General features: G+C 38.2%; 1 protein-coding gene across 6 annotated transcripts in view; it reads left to right on the forward strand.

Annotated features, from left to right (window-relative positions):
- The window catches only part of LRBA (LPS responsive beige-like anchor protein), an 840,314-nt gene that overhangs the window by 778,615 nt on the left and 47,991 nt on the right, over positions 1–13,708 (forward strand). For 4 of the 6 annotated variants that reach the window (XM_023733554.1, XM_023733553.1, XM_023733556.1 and 1 more), the window contains 2 exons: positions 7,341–7,430; positions 12,082–12,274. In XM_023733554.1, the coding sequence (XP_023589322.1) occupies positions 7,341–7,430; positions 12,082–12,274 (283 nt within the window). The remainder of the gene's footprint in view (positions 1–7,340; positions 7,431–12,081; positions 12,275–13,708) is intronic. The other 2 variants (XM_023733555.1, XM_023733557.1) reach the window with 1 other exon arrangement.

Below are 13,708 nucleotides of genomic sequence, written 5' to 3' on the forward strand. Positions count from 1 at the left end.
GCTACTGGAACTCATAGGAGATTTCAGCAAAGTAGCAGGATATAAAATTAACATCCAAAAATCAGTTGGATTCCTCTTCACCAACAAAGACAACTTTGAAAAGGAAATAGGAAGGTCAATACCAATTATAAAAGCCTTTAGGAAGATAAAATGCTTAGGAATAAATCTAACCAGAGACATAAAAGACCTATACAAAGAAAACTACAAAACACTACTGTCAGAAACCAAAAGAGATCTACATAAATGGAAAAACATACCAAAATTCAATTTTACAAGAAAAGAGCAGACTTATTTGTCTGGCAGTAACTAGAGGAACCCCTGAAGCTTGGACTCCTGACACCCTGCTGACTCAGAACTGAAGCCATTTCCAAAATCCACTTTTCAGACAAAGATTAGACAGGCACAGAAATCAAATAGTTACACACGAGTGGAACGTGCTTCTTATTTCAGTCAAATATATAAGACCACATGGGCAACTCCTGCCCAAAAGCAAGATGAGAAGGCAAGAAAGGACAGGAAATTTGGACAAATGGACACAGGATCCCAGGATGGAAAGGGGGAGAGTGCTGTCACATTGCTGGGATTGCAACTGATGTCATAAAACAATATATGTATAAATATTTGAATGAGAAACTAGACCTGTAAACTTTCACCTAAAGGACAATAAAGTTAAAAAAATTAAAAGAAATAAATGAAACAGAAAATAGGAAAACAATAGAATCAACAAGACTAGAAGTTGGTTCTTTGAAAGGATCAATAAAGTCAACAAACCACTGACCAAAATGACTAAGGAAAAGAAGGAGAAAGTGCAAATAACCCCAATAAGAAATGAGATGCATCATACTGAGATAAAAGGGATCATAACAAAATACTCTGAAGAACTGTACTTCAGCAAATTTGAAAATCCACAAGAAATGGAGAAATTTCTCAGAAAACACTACCTACCTCTACTAACACAAACTGAGGTAGAAAATTTGAACAGACCCATAAGAAAAGAAAAAACTGAAGAGGTAATTTTGAAAAACTACACCCCCCTCCCCTAAGAAAAAGCCCTGGCCCAGATGGCTTCATTGGAGAATTCTATCAAACATTCAGAGAAGAGCTGACACCAATTCTACTGAAACTATTCCAGAACACAGAAAAGGAAGGAATACTCCCTAATTCATTCTATGAAACCAGAATAACCCTGATATCAAAGCCAGGCAAAGACACCACTAAAAAGAAAATTATAGACCAATATCCCTCATGAATATAGATGCAAAAATGCTCACCAAAATCCTAGCCAATAGAATCCAACAGCATATCAAAAAAATAATACATCATAACCAAGTGGGATTATACCAGGTATGCAAGGATGGTTCAACATTAGATAATCAATCAATGTAATCCACCATATAAATAAAACAAAAGAAAAGAACAACATAATCATATCAATCGATGAAGAAAAGGCATTTGATGAAATCTAACACCCATTCCTGATAAAAACTTTCAGCAAAATAGGAATAGAAGGGAAATTCCTCAACATAGTTAAGGGCATATATACAAAACCAGCAGCCAACATTATTCTCAACAGAGAGAGGCTGAAAGCATACCCCTTGAGAATGGGAACCAGACAAGGACGCCCTTTCTCACCACTCTTATCCAGTATTGTACTGAAAGTCCCAGCTAGAGCAATAAGGCAAGAAAGGGAAATGAAAGGCATCCAGATTGGTAAAGAAGTAAAACCATCCCTATTTGCATGTGATTTGATACTATATATAGAAAATCCCAGAGATTCCACAAGAAAGCTACTGGAACTAATAGAAGGATTCAGCATAGTGGTAGGGTACAAGATAACATAAAAATCAGTCAGATTCCTCTACACTAACAAAGAGAACTCCAAAAGGGAATCAGGAAAACAATAGCATTTACAATAGCCCTCCAAAAGATAAAAATCCTTAGGAATAAATCTAACCAGGGACATAAAAGACTTATAAAAAGAAAGCTACAAAACACTGTGGCAGGAAACCAAAAGAGACCTGCATAAATGGAAAAACATACCGTGTTCATGAATAGGAAGACTTGACATTGTAAAAATATCAGTACTACTCAAGTCGATCTATAGATACAATGCAATCCTGATCCAAATTCCAACAACATTCTTTAATGAATTGAAAAAACTAATCACCAGCTTTATATGGAAAGAAGGAAAGAGGCCCTGGATAAGCAAAGCATTACTGAAGAAGAAGAACAAAGTAGGAGGCCTCACACTTTCTGATCTCAGAACCTACTATACAGCGATGGTAGTCAAAACAGCCTGGTAGTGGTACAACGGCAGACACATAGATCGATGAAACAGAATTGAGAACCCAGAATTAAATCTACCCACCTACAGACAGTTGGAGACCTGGTGGCACAGTGGTTAAGAGCTACAATTGCTAGCCAAAAGGTCGGCGGTTAAAATCCACCAGGCGCTCCTTGGAAACCCTATGGGACAGTTCTACTCTGTCCTATAGGGTTGCTATGAGTCAGAATCAACTCGTCAGCAATGGGTTTTTGGTTTATGGACAATTGGTCTTTGACAAAGGGTCAAAATCCACTAAATGAGGAAGAGATAGTCTCTTTAACAAACGGTGCTGGCAAAACTGAAATCCATTTGCAGAAAAATGAAACAGGATCTATACCTCACACCATACACAAAAACTAAAACTCAAGATGGATCAAAGACCTAAATGTAAAACCTAAAACTACAAAGACCGTAGAAGAAAAAAATTAGGGGCAAATCTAGGGACCCTAATTTATGGCATAAATAGACTATCAAATATAACTAAAATTGCACAACCAGAAGAAGATAAACTAGACAATTGGGACTGCCTAAAAATTAAATACGTATGCACATCAAAAGACTTCTCCAAAAGAGTAAAAAGAGAACCTACAGACTGGGAAAAAATTTTGGCAACAACGTAGGTGACAAAGGACTAATCTCTAGAAATTGTAGAAAACATCAGTACGTCAACAGCAAAAAGACAGACAATCCAATTAAAAAATGGGCAAAGGATACGAACAGACACTTCACCAAAGAAGACATTCAGGCAGCTAAAAAACACGTGAAGAGATGCTTGCAATCATTAACCAAAACCCATGCCATTGAGTCGATTCTGACATTAGAAGGTTGCAAATTAAAATTACAATGACATGCCATCTCATCCCAACAATAATGGCACTGATCAAAAAAACAGAAAACAACAAATGCTGCCGAGGTTGTGGGGAGATTGGAACCCTCATACACTGCTGGTAGGAATGTAATATGGTACTGTGGAAAACTGTATGGTACTTCCTTAAAAAGCTAGAAATAGAAATACCATATGATCCAGCAATCCTACTCCTAGGTGTGTATTCTGGAGAAATACAGAGCCATGACACAAATAAACATTTGCACATCCATGTTCTCACTGAAGCATTATTCACAGTAGCAAAAAGATGGAAACAACCTTAGTGCCCATTAGCAGACAAATGGTTAAACAAACTGTGGTACATACACACAATGAAATACTATACACATTATAGAATAACAGTGAATCCCTGAAACATCTCACAACATGGATGAAGCTGGAGGACATTATATGGAGTGAAATAAGTCAATTACAAAAGGACAAATATTGTATGAGACCACTGTTATAAAAAGTCAGGAAATGGTTTACACACAGAAGGAAACATTCTTTGATGGTTACCAGGGATGGGAGGGTGAGGGAGGGAAAATCACTAACTAAATAGTAGACACGTATTAACCTTGGTGAAGGGAAAGATGGGGGAAGTCAGCACGATATGGCCAAGGCAAAGGAAGACACGAAGCACAGCCGTCACTAGCCTGAGACCAGAACTTGATGGTGCCCAGCTACCATTATCAACCTCTCTGACCAGGATCACAATAGAAGGTCCTGGATAGAGGGGGAAAAAATGTAGAACAAAATTCAAATTCATAAAAAAGACCAGACTTACTGGTCTGATAGAGACTTGTGCCCCTGAGACTAAGGCCCTTTGGCATCCTTCAAACTTGGAACTGAACCCACTCCCAGAGTTCACCTTTCAGCCAAATAATAGACAGGCCTATAAAGTGAACAGTAACACCCATGAAGAATGTGCACCTCAGAACAATCAACCATATGAGATGAAAAGGGCAGCATTTGCCCAAAAGCAAAGTTCAGAAGACAGGAAGGGGCAGAAAAGCTGGACAAATGGAAACGGGGAACCCAAGAAGGAAGTGGGGAGAGTGCTTACACATCCATGGGATTTTAACCAGTATCACAAAACAAGCTGTTGAATGGGAAACTAATTTGCTCTGTAAACTTTCAACTAAACTGCAATAAAATGTTCGTGTATATAAGAGCTACGGTGAGCTATGGCTGCTGACCAGAAGGTTGACAGTTTGAACATATGTATGTATGTATTTCTACATATATGTGTATATGTATATATACATATGTATATATACATATATATATACATACTGCATTAACAATGTCAAACACTGCCAAGAATTGTTCCAAGTGTTTTATATTATCTCATTTAATCCTCACAACAACCCAATAAGATACCCACTATTATTATCCGCATTTTTAAAAGAGGAAACTAAGGCACAGATGATTAAGTAGTTTGCCAAGGCCACTCAGCTAATAAGTGACAGAGCTAAGTTTTGAACTCTGGCGGTCTGGTTCCAGACTGATGTGGTGTGGCCACATGATAAAGAAGTTGGAAGGAAGCATTTTAACTAGGCATGTTATATAATCAAATTTGCAACTTTAGAATTGATCTTCTTGCAATTCCAGATGTGTTCAACCTCAGAAGAAAGATGAAGGCAGCCAGCTAAAGCTTGTATTTTTGGTCATTGTCGTGGATTGAATTGTTACCCCCAAAAATGTGTGTGTCAATTTGGCTAGGCCATGATTCCCAGTGTTATGTGGTTGTCCTCCATTTTGTAATTGTAATTTTACATTAAAGAGGATTAGGGTGGGATTGTAACACCACCCTAACCCAGGTCACATCCCTGATCCAATGTAAAGGGAGTTTCCCTGGGATGTGGCCTGCACCACCTTTTATCTCTTGTAAGAGATGAAAGGGAAGCAAGTGGAGAAAGGGGGACCTCATACCACCTAGAAAGCAGTGCCAGGAGTAGAGCGTGTCCTTTGGACCCAGGGTCCCTGCGCGGAGAAGCTCCCAGTCTGGAGGCACACTGATGAGAAGGCCAACAGAGAGAGAAAGCCTTTCCCTGGAGCTGATGCCCTGAATTTGGACTTTTAGCCTACTTTACTGTGAAGAAATAAATTTCTCTTTGTTAAAGCCATCCACTTGTGGTATTTCTGTTATAGCAGCACTAGATGACAAGGACAGTCATGTAGGATGAAGCCTCACATAAGAGGTAAAAAAAATACCTAAGGGCAGGAGCACTTATTTTTCAATGACTCTGCCTAGCACATCGCCTAGGTTGAGCCCCCTTTAAGATAACCTAAGGCCAAGTGTAGGAGTCCATGGGTGGTGCAAAGGGTTAAGGGGCTTGGTGGCTAACCGAAAGAGGCTTCTTGGAAGAAAGGCCAGGCAGTCTACTGCCAAACAATAAACTGTTGAAAACCCCGTGGAGCACAGTTCTGTTCTGACACACATGGGGTCGCCATGAGTTGGAATCGACTACATGGCAAGTGGTATTGCATTTTTATTACCAACAACTCAAAGATAAGTCAAGAAGTAAAGTATTATTAAGTATTCTACAGCCTTTTTAGATGCCTTAAGGTCTTGGAAAGATTACTATCTAATCTATGTGGGATAATACAACTTATATTCTGTCATTAAGACAATAATTAGACCAGTATAATACATGACTTGAAAAAGCCTTTTCCTAAACTGGGAACCATGTATCTGATAAGAGTTTAATATCCAGTATATATAAAGAAGTCCTACAACTCAACAACAAAATCACAAACAATCCAATTAAAAAATGGTCTCACCTATCCTGCTTTTTCTCTAACCTGTCTGCCCCTTCTCTGTCTTCTTTATTAATTCTTAATATCATACCTTATATATGAATATTCCCCAATGTTTAGCTCTAAGTATGTGTGTGTGTGTGTGTGTGTGTGTGTGTGTGTGTGTATGAGAGAGAAAGAGAAATTGATTTTCTTCCTGGGGCTTAACCAGTGGTTTCCAAAGAGCCCTAAAATTTCTAAGAATTGTCTCAGGGGCTACTGAGAAGGCTGATTATTATTACTGGATAATGATTATATTTCCTTGTTTATGATTTATTAATTGCCTATGGTGTGAAGGTCATGCAGTGTATATAAAAAACTTAAGACATGTTTTCTTAGGGATTAAAAAAAGAAAAAAGATGAATATACTCTCATGAATCTGATGAGTTTTCTTCATCCTTTTAGCCAGGTAATTAAGAGTACTGACTATTGTGGGAGGTTGAAGTTGGTCTTTATGTCTTTGCATCCTCCCTCGTCTCACACATACTGTAGCATTTATTAATTCACTCTATTTTGGGATATAGATAAGGAGATAGATAAGATCCTTGCTCTCATGGAGCTTATATTTTAGTGAGGCTAGTGAGGCATTAGCAAGTAAACAAAATAAAGATACTGGCACCTGGCATTCAGTCATTCCCCATGATGAGGGAGTGATGGGGAAGTAAGCATGTGTGTGAGGTGTACAGGAGAGCCATGGTGGGGGTGCCTCGCAAAGGGCGCATGGACAGATCTTTCATGACGCACACACACGTGTTTCTTATGTTCAGTTAGTCCCTGGTTTAACTGTCTCATGCTTGGATGCAACATGTGGTTTTTACTTTGTTGTTTAGTCATTAGGTTCAAAGAGACTGTCAACAATAATGCTCTTCCTATGGCAAAGTACTGTAAAACCAAGCCATTTCACAGGTGCTGTGTTTCTTTTTTCTTCTTCCACTTCCCAGGATGAAATGGGGCCTAGAATCAAAGCAGCAATAGATTTTCTCTATACCTGTAAAAGATTAGCTTTTAGTCATTGGGGATGACACAAGCAGGAAAACCAAATGTAGGAAAACTGAGATGAAGCCAAAAAGGACAATTTCTGATTGTAATAGCTGGTTTCTGTTTCATATCACTGAGCAAAATGAGAAAGTTTTGCAGGGTTTTATAGGAACGGCTTCCACACTACGAAAGGATGACCTCACTCTCAATGCCCTTGCCAGGTGCTTAGCCCTACTGTGTGAACACACAAGGTTGACTTTCAACATGAAACAAGCCAGAGGTATGGAATGACATTTCAGGTAACAGCTGTGGTTCTATATCCTGTAATTAGCACCTCTTAACCTTCAAACTTGCCCATGCCTTTTTCAGGCTGTTGAAGCTCAAATCCGAAGTTTTGGACAGACGCCTTCTCAACTGCTTATAGAGCCCCATCCTCCCAGAGGTTCTGCCATGCAAGTGGTAAGTGCTGCTTTCACTCTCCTCATTTCTTGCGCTTCTCTCAGACCGTGCTTGACATTCATAACAGTCTTTCTTTGTGCTTGAGATTCTCCACCACATTTGGGCAGTTCTCCTGTTCTTCTTAGGCAATGTTTGTTAATCTGCCAGCAGCTAGCAGACAGTATTTGCGTGCTCCCCGGGAGTCTTTGCGAAGGTAAACATGGCTCCAGTGATCTAGCATTTTATCAGATCATACTGTGTGTTGCAGAATGAGAAGATCCATAATTGTCACAGATCCTCACTGTAGGATAGAGAACTCCACGCTTATGGTTGATATGTTTTCTGGTTTGATCCTGTGACTTCCCAGATTAGTTTTGTTACTGTGTTTGGGTTTTTTGTTTGTTTGCATCCCAATACATCTTTCAATTTGGGAATTTTAAGACTAATTCTAGTATGTGGGATAATGTTATTGAGGGTCAGCGACCACAGGGGAAAACAAAATGGCCACTGTATACCAAGCTGGAAACCTTGGTGGTATAGTGGTTAAGAATTCAGCTGCTAACCAAAAGGTTGCCAGTTCAAATCCACCAGGTGCTCCTTGGAAATCCTGTGGGGTAGCTCTGCTCTGTCCTATAGCGTTGCTATGAGTCAGAATTGACTTGACGGAATGGGTTTTTTTTTTTTTAATACCAAGCCACGCAAAAGTTAGTGACTTAAAACTGTGGTTTATTATTGTCTTGATTCTGAGGGTTGGATAGGTATTTCTTCTGCCCTTTTCACCTTGGCTCATTCCTGCATGGCTGCAGGGTGCTGGAACATCTGGGAGTCTACTTCCACGTGCTCTTTCATTCTCAAGGAGGTTAGACCAGGCCACCCCCATCGTAGGAGTAGTGTTGGAAAAGAATGAAGACAGAAGTGGCTAGGCATCACGAAGCCTAGCTTTTGAATATGCCACACAACATCATTTCTGCCACATTCTGCTGATCACAAAGCAAGTCACAAAGCCAGCCAGAATCAAGGGGGATGGAAATACACTCTAGCTGAAAACTGTTATAGCCATTCTACTTTTATAGTTCCTGAAATTTCAGAGGGAAAGTTTTTCAATGAGATTAAAAAAAAGAAAATCAGCACAGTAAGAAATACTGAATTGTATGGTAAAAATAAATATGATTTTTAAAACAGCCTATATTTTCTTGAATTGTCCCCCATAAAAAATAGCTTGCTCATTGCTGTTTTAAATTAAGAACAGAGAATATAAAATCTATTTCTGTAAATATAATGACTATTTTAAGGTAGATTCTAGTTTTTTTGTTGTGGCTTAGAGATGGTGGATTTCTCACCAATACTGAGGAGGAGAGAATAGCTGCCAAGGAGACAAGAACTGGAGATGTGGATCTTCTAGGATCTATGTCTCTCTCTCTCTCTCTTTTTCTTTTACCTTTCCCTTCCCATCTTATCTCCTCTTCTGTTTTTTTCCCCCCTTTTGCCTTCTTTGTCATATTTTTTTATTCTTTCAAAGCTTTTTTCCATCTTTCCCTAGCTGTAGAGTTGGCCATAATAATAAACTAAAAGCATTTCTTAGTGATTTGCATCACCTTTTCCTCCAAGTGTTTTTAAAGAGGTGAAATCAGATTTAGATGAACATGAAGGGTGAGTGTAATGGACAGAAGACTACACAAGAAGCAAACATTTGGCAAGAGCAGTGGAAGATAATGCCCTAAAAAGAGTAAGGATGATTTATGTTTGGGCTTTGGAATTAGTTTTAGTAATAGCTTTTCCGTGAGACCCAGGCTGCTTTTGGTGCTGGCTAATGGAAGCCCTCCACTGCTCCATTGACTTTCTGCTTGGGTCACTGCACAGCCTTGGTCACTGGGGCAATGAGGGAATTCCCACTGCCCAGCCTCCCTCCACAGCAAAAGGATTATTGGTGAATCAAGGCAGGTCAGTTTTACTGTCCGTCGTGTGGTAAGGCTGGAAGGCACAAGCTCATGTGCAGACTGGAGAACATCTTTCCCACTCTCCCTATTCTCTGAACACCTGAACTCATTTTCAGACTTGCACAAATTGTGTTTTTCATCATAAATATACGTGGGTAGGAAATAAAAGCATGTTAGAAAGAAATGGGAGTTGTCAGCAAACATACACTTAATCTGGGAAAACAGAATGAAACCTGTATAGCAGTTTCCTACTTCTACCTCAGACCTGGATCACAGAGGCACCCAGAAGTAGATGAGGGTTTGGTTCTTATTTCTCTTAGCCCTGTTTCACCAGTTGTTTAGCTTATGTAAAACTGTGGCCATCAACGCAGTCTAGTCCAATAGGCTGGATTGTGCTTTATCTCATTTCAGCCTAGTCCAATTGGTTGGAGTGTGCTTTATTTCATTTCTTGTGCTCCTCATTCCATCCTTATTGGCCAAAGATAGGATAGAGCTCCCAAAAGAGTTTCCTGCTGGCAGCCTACATTGAAAATTCTAGTCAGGATGGGTTGTAGGAACAGACTGGAGGTAGAGCTTGTTGTCAGAATGTAGTGAACAGTTCTAGATAAGGAGTCTGTAGCCTGCTGTGCAGAGTGGCTTGTCCTTGCCATGTGGCTAAGAGTCAGCCCACCAGAGTCACCATGTAAACAAGACATTCTTCCTACACATTAGAGATTGTTCCTTTTGTTTTTGGTTTTTTAGAGTATAAACATTGGAACTATTCAATCAGAGCTTAACTGTATTTATAATATGAGCTGTTAAGCTCAAAAATATGTATGAATTTTTTTCAGTGAGAGTTTATGATATATGTTGTACTCTGATTTTCTCAGAGTTTATAAATCGACTTTAGTAAATATTATAAAATTATGTAATTAAGAAATAAGGCTTGTTACCCTGAAATGATGTTAATTTCCTTTTCACAGACTTCTTCAAAGCTTGCTTATAGGATATTTAGTTTGCTGTTGCTCACTGTTTCTCATTTTACCCATTTTCACAGAATTCCTAAACTGTAGGAAAGGTTCTTTGTATTACAAAAAGTGCATTGTTGATATCAAGGATTTTAAAAATAAAAGGCAGAAGTGTTTACTAATTGTTTTAATAACACTCAGATGAGTTACTCCAACCATCAGTACACCTCACTACACAGACAAACACACGCACACACAAATACAGAAGAAATTAAAGCCACCTCGTGCTGCGTTAAGTGCATGAGCCATAATATACACCAGGTGTAGTAATTAGCAGGCACATGAAGGCTGCCTATTTATCTGGTTTTGCTGCTGTTACTGTATCCCCCTGTGTTTTCACACCATCAGATAGTTGGATTTAATTGAGGCCACATCAGATGAGGCATTACTGACACCTTTAATTGAATGAGCATCCAGGGAGGATTAACTCGTAATATTGATTGGCTTTTAGCCACTTGCTCAGAAGGGTGTCTGGGTAGCTTATTAGTTGCCTTTATTTACACCTTTATGCAAAGAGTGCAAATAGGAATTCTTAGTGCAATATGTTTTTCTAAGTACTCTTAATAACTTTTTTAAAAGGACTGATAATAAAAATGCAAATTTATTTAATTTTTTATTAGCAGTTCTGAATAAATATGTGTTAAATATATGTGCCTACACATTTACATATACCTGGTGTTTTGAAATATGGCAGTAGGAAAGCAGCCAGAAGCACTTCATCACAGTGTTTCAGTCCTGAATGATACTAATCAGCTATTAGAAAATAGACATGGTAGAAAAGAATTGCTGAAAATGTACAGTGCAATTACTGTATGATAGCATACTACCACAAAGTATAAATAAAGCCAGTCAGGGTAGTGTTATATGTGTCTTGCAGTCTTCAAGATTTTTTTTTTTTTTTTGCTAATTAGTAGAACAATCAGTGTTTTGTTCAACAATTTCAATTTCTACTTTTCAAAGGAGGAATCAAAAAAAGTCTTGAGCTTTAGTTTTTTTATCAAGATGGAGAAAAGAACATCTAGGTATTTTTTTTTATTCCTACTTACAGCTGGAAGCAGTGGCATTTGCATTATGATAGGGTAGTGTCTATGACTTGGTATACTATATAAATATATTGTTTTTACAAAGTACATTATTTATGCATCTTTGAAACACCCTTATAATTAAGTTTGTATATTATGTCCATAAGTTATTTCTCTACCGTAATAATGCATGCTGTCTAACGATTGTTTATAAATATATTTGTTTTAATTATCTCTTTATTTAGTTGTCAAAATCTTCATGATAACACAACTTTTGATGATCTTTGGAAATTACCTTGGCTTGCTTTTATGACTATTGCGTATTCTCGTTCTTCTTTTTTGGTACTTGACATATGATAGCAATTGGTATGGCTTTAATGCAATCTCCAATACTTTGCTTATTTAGAAACCCAAATCAAAATCATTATTTTAGTTATAGGTGTTGGGGAACAGAGCTAATAAAACTCTATGGATTTTTTAAGTGTCTCTGTTAATGTATTCTATTTCAATCACCAAAAATGTCAACTAATGACATATTCGAAAAACAAATCGTAATTGCTGTTTCTGCAAGCTTTCTGCTCACTATGCCTTCATTTGCAGCTGTGTTAACATGGTCTTCCTCTTCTTTTCCTGCACCCTCTCTCCTTCTTGTCTTTCTTCGCTTTTTTTCTTGTATATTTGGGTTTTTGTCATGCCCTGTCAACAGTATCTCCTCCTGCAGAGTCCATTGATGTTCACAGACCAGGCTCAGCAGGATGTTATCATGGTCCTAAAGTTCCCTTCCAACTCCCCTGTCACTCACGTGGCAGCCAACACCCAGCCTGGTTTGGCAACTGCTGCTGTGATCACAGTCACTGCTAATAGGCTGTTTGCTGTGAACAAGTGGCACAGTCTTCCTGGTAAGTAAAGAAATATCATTAGACGACATAACTGCTGAACACTGCATAAAGATATTGTAATACCCTCTTAAATGTATTATATCTCAACATTTAAGCTTTTAATTTTCACATATTAGTATGAATCAAAATGTTTGTTTGAAAGGCTTGAAGAAAAAAAAAGCTATTCTTTGGCATCTGATGTTTGTCTTTACTCCTCAGGGATAAATGTTGTTTCTAATGTCATATTTTACTATAATAATGTTCTATATTACGTCCACAAATAGTAGAAATTTTTTATTTATCAGATGTTCCCCCTTTTTTCACTCACTCATTTACTCCTTAAACACTTCCGATTGTCTACAGTGTGCCAGAAACTGTACTTTTTTTGTACATGGCATTGTGCTATTTGGTGTGGCTGGTAGAAGAAAAGAACATTTAAATTAACCTGTTACTGTTGAGTCAATTCCAACTCATAGCGACCCTCTATGACAGAAAACTGCCCCTTAGGGTTTCCAAGGCTGTAAATCTTTACAGAATCAGACTGCCATATTTTTCTCCTGCAGAGCGGCTGGTGGGTTTGAACCGCCAACTTTTCAGTTAGCAGCCAAGTACTTTTAACAACTGCGCCACTAGGGATCCTTAAATGCCAAGTAGTCATGGTACCTAAACGCAAGATACTGAAACAATCATTAGAATCATAAACTGCATAAGTCTGAAGAAACATTAGAGTTCACCTAGTTCAGCTCCGTGTTTTACCAGTGAAAATACTGAGCCCTGGGAGCCTGCCTTACTCAGCCAGATTTGAACCCGTTTTCAGACTCAGATTTTATGATTACCTCCCTGTGATTTATTGCCTCTCATTAGAGTAGGAATGTTGCGATCTGGATTTAGCACTATTCTTTTTGGCAACTGGTTAGAATTTTTTAATTTTTTTAAAGAAGAAGTAAGGAAAATCTTTTAAAGTCTTGGAGATGATAGGCCATTTTCCCCCAAACCACGGTTTTAGGGAGGACACTAAAACTTTGATTTTAATAGCCTGTTGACTTATCATTAAATCTGTAAAGTGTGCATAAAACACTGCTCTTTAGAATACATGAAATGCTTGCAAAAATGCACATTCTTGAAAAAAGGGCCTTCATGCCAAATTAAATGCAAGAATTTTAGAACTGAGCAAAATTGAATTGACATTCAAACAAAAACTTGGTGCACTGACTGCACTCAGTAAGATGCCCGTTAGGAAGACTCTGTGGTTGGTATCAGAACTGGTTAAATATAGCCATTCTCCTAGCCATTGGAAAATGAAACAACTAGAAGAATGCCAGTATTTGATTAGAGAACAGATTTGAGGAAAATTGGAGTAAAAATTGAGGCAGGTATATGATGTCTCCAGTTTATAGGTCTTCTTATTCCTTTTCCTTCAGATGAGGAAAACGTGTATGCAAATGTCATACTTAT

The sequence above is a fragment of the Trichechus manatus genome, unplaced genomic scaffold (assembly GCF_000243295.1).
Source record: "Trichechus manatus latirostris isolate Lorelei unplaced genomic scaffold, TriManLat1.0 scaffold00059, whole genome shotgun sequence".
Taxonomy (NCBI): Eukaryota; Metazoa; Chordata; class Mammalia; order Sirenia; family Trichechidae; genus Trichechus; species Trichechus manatus.